At 39.2% G+C, this 7,004-nt stretch overlaps 1 protein-coding gene across 2 annotated transcripts in view; it reads right to left on the bottom strand.

Annotated features, from left to right (window-relative positions):
* LOC107735268 (cholinesterase-like) overlaps positions 1-3,658 on the bottom strand; it is a 22,464-nt gene extending 18,806 nt beyond the window's left edge. Inside the window, exons 1-2 of one of the 2 annotated variants that reach the window (XM_016547012.1) lie at positions 1,984-3,658; positions 620-777 (exon numbers count right to left, since the gene is read on the bottom strand). In XM_016547012.1, coding sequence (XP_016402498.1) covers positions 620-777; positions 1,984-3,509 — 1,684 coding nt within the window. In that variant the 5' untranslated portion in view covers positions 3,510-3,658. The remainder of the gene's footprint in view (positions 1-619; positions 778-1,983) is intronic. The other variant, XM_016547018.1, reaches the window with a different exon arrangement.
* Between the last annotated feature and the right edge of the window lie 3,346 nt (positions 3,659-7,004).

Below are 7,004 nucleotides of genomic sequence, written 5' to 3'. Positions count from 1 at the left end.
TGACTCCATACGTTTTATAACTTTAATGGTAAGCATTAATCTGTATTTAATTTTTACAATGAAGACTACAGAAATTATGATAAATATTACACTGAATGTGTTATTTTACATTAGAAAGAAAATCGGAATCTGCAAAAATCGGTATCGGCAGATCACACTAACAAAAAAAATCGAAAATCGGAATCGTCCAAGAAAATTGCAATCGGTGCATCTCTAATATAATGCTAATTAGGTAGTTTTAATTTGGTAAAGTGTTTAGATATGTCTAAGTCAAAGTGTCGTCTAAAATTTAAGACGTTTCAGACTTTTTTTTACCTTAAATTTTAAAAATCCAAATTAATACTATTTAAGGATCTGCGAGAACCCTTTCAAAGCTTCTGCCAAATGCATAAATCTAAATGTAAATAATTGCAGTGCCTTTGAAACACTCAGCCACCTCCAGTCCTGCATTAAACTGCACTAGCTGGCCAGGTCTGCACTACAGGTGTCTACGAGAGACTGGAAGATGACACATGTGCTGGCCAGGCAGAGCTGGAGAAACAAGCAGAAGTGAGCGTGTCAAGATTTTCTTTGTTTATGAGGTGTGTGTGGACGTCTGTTCTCATTCTGTGACTCTCACCTGTGACATACTGCAGTTTTGGCAGGAAACTGTCCCAGAACTTGCACTGCTGGGCTCGAAGCATCTGGAGTGTTTGTGACAGGCCAGTGTTAAGCGTGACGTACTGCTGATGTTCCAGCGTGAACAGCGGCCAATCTGCTCCCTCCACGCTCGGATCCCTGAAACGCCAAGCAAGGAAATCAACCAAAAGGTCAGTTTATGTATGGAGCCAAGTTACATCAATACATTTGTGCCCCAAAACAACTCAAGCCAAAAAAAAATTAATGCAATGACTCAATAGCTATGGCGTTTACACGCTCTTGTAAAGAACACCTTGCAGTCCTTTATGACAAGAGGCTTTGAATCTTAATGCACAATCCCAGCAAAGTCTTCATAACAAGCCATTTAAGGAATTGCACTCAATACTTTTCATAAGTGAATCAGCCCATTTCGGCAAAAGATTAACTTCAGCGTGTTCTTTTGTGATCTTGTTTACTGATCATGTTCATTGATGTATTAGCATCGTGTTGTTCCCCTGCAGCGTGAAGAGTGTATGAAGTGTTAATTGAAAGAATCTAAGCTTGCTCACAGCCACAATAAAGGCTGTCTCTGCTTCTCCATAATTTATGCCAAACAAATGAGGATGCTAATCAACACAAGCCTCCCAGCAACACCAAGACTTGCTTTTTTAATTTATTTATGGTTTTCACACATTAACTGAAAAAGTGTGAGCAGATGAAAGCCTGCCTCATCAAGATATTATGGATTAAACAACAACTCCACATTTGCACTGGTTTATACTTTTCTCAGCAATAAATGTAAACAATCCCCCTCAGTGTTTTTAGTAAATATATACAAATACATAAAATAGTCTTGCAAACACAAATGTGAGTATAATATTCTGTATTATTGGAATATTTCAGCCAAAAAATGAAAATTCATCATTCCAACACCATGCAACATTATATCAGATGCTTCAAAAGGGATAAAAACAGCACCATAAGGTTCGGCCATGTTTGTATGACACAAGTCATATGATGCTACATATCACATGATGCTTTTAATGTATTGAACAAACAAAAATGTAAGTTGTTATTCACTGACAACATTCTTCTTCACAGTAGCTTTCATATCTCATTCAAACTCCGATTATCAATATTTTTGCAGCGCTACCTTGAAGGGTACTACTCGAGTGGCAAGATGTTACAGTATACCATAAATATGCCATTTTGCACATGTTCCCCTCACAGTGCATGGAGGAAAGAAAGTTATATGTGTTTGAAATGACATTAGAGTGAGCAAATTATAACAGAATGTTTATGTTTGGGTGAGTCTGGATAGAACATAAGCTCATAAAGTAGATGTTGTGTCAGATTTACACTCACCCACTTCTAGCAAAGTTGCTCCAGTGCTCCATGATCCTCCTGCTCAGGGCTTCCTCCTCCTTAGAGAATCCAAAGGTCTGGTTCAAAGGAATCCCAAAAACAAATGGGATCTCATCCCCATGCATTACACCCATCCACCGAGGCCAGGGGTTGAAGCTGGAGCGATGGTTAAAGAGGAACAATCGGGCACTTCCACCATTCTCGACATACCTACGGGCAAAATCCAGTAAGGGGCATGAAAAATAGGAGTCGCCCACCAACCAGCCTAGGGCCTCTCTGTTTTTTGGCTTGCTCTGCTCATCTGTCCAATCAGTATACTGAAAAGCAGCCGCCTCTCTGGCTATGTCACTGAAACCAGGGAGGCCCAAGTATACACCTGTGAGGAACTGGTCTCGATTGATAAGACTCTGGTTATGGATGCCAAATCCAGGTGCGCCATAAACAAGGAAGTAAGTCCCTTCATCCCTGTTCAATCCCAAAAGTAGTTCAGTTTTCAGAAAACGCCCTGACTGGATTAAAACACTCGGCATGTCCTCAATAAATTCTCCATCCACTGTTGGCGGAAAAGGCACACTTATTATCATGGGATCAGAAATGACATCGAATTGAAGACTGACTATCTTCTCTGGTTCAACTGCCCTTAAGCAAGCCTCCATTTCATCAGCAGATGGTCCAAGAGGGCAGTTCAGAAGCTGAGCCAGAGTCAAGGAACGGTTCCAGGCCTGAGCTGGCTCCACTGCCGCCCACACAGCATTGGGACTGCCACTCTGGAGAATTGCGTGGGTGAATAGTCCATGGCTGCCCTGTGAAAGCAAATGGTGTCCCACAGAGCCAGCACCAGCACTCTCCCCAAACAAGGTTACGGAAGATGGATCACCCCCAAATGCATCAATGTTCCTTGACATCCAGCTGAGAGCCAGGCGCTGGTCAAATAGACCAGCATTACCTTTAATGCTCTTACTTTCAGGTAGAGATAGGAAGCCCAATGCTCCTACTCGATAGTTCATGGATACCACCACCACATGTTGTGAATGGCTGAGGAAACGCCCATCGTACACGTCCAGGGATGCAGTACCTGTGGAAAAGCCTCCACCGTAGATCCACACCATAACTGGGACTAAGGGTTTGGCTCTGTTCTGGAAAACGTTTGAAGGAGTCCAAACATTGAGGTACAGGCAGTCTTCGCTAATTCTGGTGTTAGGATTCCACATCTCAGCTCCAGGGAATCCTGGGTACAATGTATCCTGATCCTGGAAGCATGAATTGGAGTACCGTGTGGCATCTCGTATTCCGTTCCACACCTCAGCAGGCTCTGGTCGTCTGAAGCGAAGCAGGTCCAATGGAGGCTTGGCATAGGGGATCCCGAGGAAGGTCACCACATTCTCTGAACCACCCGGCACAGGAAGCCTCAGTCCTCTGACTTTGCCTTTGTCAGTAGAGACAATCAGTTCATCTTGCCCTGCTGCCAGATGCAAGAACAACAGAACCAAAACTGGCAAAGTAGATCTGATGTGAATGCCCATCATGATGTCTTCAATGCTGACAAATAAAATAATAAAGAGATCAATATAAGCTTCAATCAAAACGAGTCATGTTCTGTTTGGGGTTTCAGAGAACCTAGACCAGGGATCCTTAAATCTGGCCCACGAGATCCACTTTCCTGCAGAGTTTGTGCTCTAACCCTAATCAAACACACCTGAGTATGCTAATAAATGTCTTCAGGATCATTAGAAAATAACAGGTAGGTGAGTTTGATCAGGGTTGGAGCTAAACTCTGCAGCGCATTGGCCCTCCAGGGCAAGATTTGAGGAACCCTGACCTGTGTTTTGATTAGGTCAGAGGAACTTTTAAAGAATATTAGGTAAAATTAACAGTTAATTTAGAAATCACCTTTACCATTTGTCATTGTAGTCTCTGGGACCCCAAATATAAAAACAGCAAAGTCAATCACAACAGAACATCAGGGTTAACAAAGAATGATATCATAACAGTATATATTTTTTCTAAAGGCTGGCTCTCCCTTGTGACAAAACAGCATATTGTGACATTATACGGCTACACAAGTAAGGCAGGAGCCAGCAGAGACAGTCAGACAGCTATTAATGACACCTCGGTTTCAGCTTACTCCAGATGGAGAGGAAAGCTCAGACAATCAAAATGCTCGCTATGACTCACTCAGTATAATGAGACACACAACAACCCCTACAACCCTTCTCCTTTTCTAGATTACTCCGCTCCAAGTGCAAAAAAAAAAAAAAAGATTTGACACCCTGAACACCCTGATTTTCTAGATTACTCCGCTCCAAGTGCAAAAAAAAAAAAAAAGATTTCTAAAATTAGACACCCTGATTGCTTGTTGTGATAGTGGGTTAAATCCTGCTTGATTAATATGGCCTGTCTGCACTAGACAGATTGACCCAGAATACTGAGCTTCAACATTATTGAGAATAACTGCTTTCCTTAAGCAGAAAATTTGCCATACAGAGCAGCTTCAAGAGGGACAGGACAGCTTCAGGGTTGGCACATTGGGACTGTTGTTGACAATGTGGTAAATTAACTTGTAAGTGTTTGTTTCCTCAAAATCTCTTTACTGAGGTGAGAATTTTTACTTCTGCCTCTTCTTTGATGTTGTGATGAAAGGAGACGCACCTAATCTCAAATACAAACACTAAAAATCACAACTTTCCTCAAATCTTGTAGAAAGCAAACAATGATGAGCGTCTGGAAAATGGAGAGTGTATCTAGCACGTAAAATGTAATTGTAAAAATTGTCATAGACTGGTAAACATTATACAGAAAACTAGCATTTCTGAAGCTACACTCTCCGAAATAATGGTATAAAAGCGGTCTCTGGGGCTGTACCTTTTCAAACATGTACTAATATGTAACATGTATGTAAACCCCTGCTGTACATCACTTTGCATGGCAAAAAGGAAGGGTTTGTTTAATTTTCATTTGATTAAAAGATAAGTTAATGTTTTATGCCTTCATTTATTTACCATAAAAAATTAAATACACAACACAGTATTTAAAAATTAAAATAAACAAATAAATACAATTAACATTTAATTAAACAATTAAAATGGAAAACACAGAATTTGGTAAAAATGAAATGGAATTTGAAAATGGAATCCAGAAAAAGTAAAACGGGAAAAATTTATTTGAATACAAATTAACTTGTATTCACTAGAAAACTAAAAGAGAATTGATCAAACGTGACAGAGTCTATAATATTTACAATATTACTGTTTTACTGTACACTCTAAAAAATGCTGGGTTAAATACAACCCAGCGCTGGCTAAAATAGGGACAAACCCAGCAATTGGGTTGTTTTGGCCCAGCGGTTGGGTTACTACCCAGAAAGTTGGGTTAAACATTTAACCCAACCGCTGGGTCAAAACAGCTCAATTGCTGGGTTTGTCCTGATTTTACGCAGCACTGGGTTGTATTTAACCCAGCATTTTTTAGAGTGTACTTTTAATCAAATAAATGCAGCCTTGGAGAGCTTAAAATACTTATTCCTAAAACATTTAAAAAATCTTACCAACCCCAAACTTTCAAACGAGTGTAAATATTTAAAAGTTAGAGGTTTAGGGAAAGCTTTTAATCATAAATATTTACAATAATAATTGGAACCACTAATTATTAGATTTTACTTGTAGATTAAGCCAGCAATACTTTGATTAATGTCTTAATGTTAATGGTTCATATTAGATTACCCTAATTTATAAATCAAAGTAACCGGCAGGGTTTTGTCATAGGAGCTTTGTCACTAATGAGGACAAACTTAACAAAAGGACTATGTCTCAATTTAGTCAGAATCCATGTTTGTTTGGCAATTTAATCAGTCACTGATGATACAAATCAATCAAAATCAAATGCAAAAAAGAATTTAGAGACCTTGCTAAAAAGTCTTTGTAAGATAGAAAATTTACTGCTTGTTATATATACAAACCGGTGGTACAGAGTACCCGGTCAACCCGGTTCTTGATGCACTATCCGAAAGGTGCACAGACGCGCTCTCTTCATAAAAGCACTGAGACAATTTTTTAATTAGCATGTTTTTGTGTTTTGCTTTGGTACCGAAATTGGTACCGAGAACCGTGGATTTTCACTGGTATTGGTACCGAATACTGAAATGTTGGTACCGTGACAACACTAGATGGAACTAATGATGGTTTTTATCCATCCGACAGCAGCATCATAACACTGGCACCAGGTTCATGTAAATGCATGTTTAATGTCAGGAGATCCCTGAAGATCCACAGCACTTTATCCGACTGACAATGCAGAAAGACACCAGCAAATCTCTAGCGTCTGCAGGTTGAATTGAGAAGATAAGACTCTTTCCTTTCCTTTTTCATTTTGTCCCTTTAGACCAATCCTTCACAAAAGTTGTTTCCCTCTTCACTCATATCTTTGTCTTATCTTAGACACACTTTTTTTTTTTTAACCTTTGTCTAAGAGAAATCAGACATTTGGGTTGAGTGGTCAAAAACCTCTGAAGCAGATCTCAATGAGACCCAAGAGCATGGCGTTTTGGGACTTTCGTTGCAGTTCTTAGGACAAGCACCATACCTTTGTAAAGGCCAATCCGAACATTTGGCTTAAAGTCAACATGAAATGGCATTCAAAACCCATTTTACTTCCATAATGCGACACATTTTCGAGTGAAATAGGATATTCAAACAATAAAAAATGTAGGGCCAGATTTTACTTATTTGCTAATTGACTGGATAATGAGAAATGTGAAATTCATACCAGAACAGATCATTTTTGGGGAGATATAAATATATACACACACATATACATACACACACATTGCACTATAAGACAAGAAATGTGTATTAAGAAAGGGTAAAGTCTAACTTAACATTTTTGAAGTAGACTATCATTAAATACAATAAAACACTCAAAACAGTCCTCGGGCCTACCGTTTGTAAACTGAAATAGCAGTTTAGCTTTATTACTTTTTATGATAATGATGGTTTAAAATCAACATCATACTGGGCAGAAATCCA

The sequence above is a fragment of the Sinocyclocheilus rhinocerous genome, unplaced genomic scaffold, assembly GCF_001515625.1.
Source record: "Sinocyclocheilus rhinocerous isolate Xijiao unplaced genomic scaffold, SAMN03320098_v1.1 scaffold942, whole genome shotgun sequence".
NCBI classification, from domain to species: domain Eukaryota; kingdom Metazoa; phylum Chordata; class Actinopteri; order Cypriniformes; family Cyprinidae; genus Sinocyclocheilus; species Sinocyclocheilus rhinocerous.
Note: the sequence above shows the minus strand (reverse complement) of the source record. Positions and strands in the feature narration are given on the sequence as shown.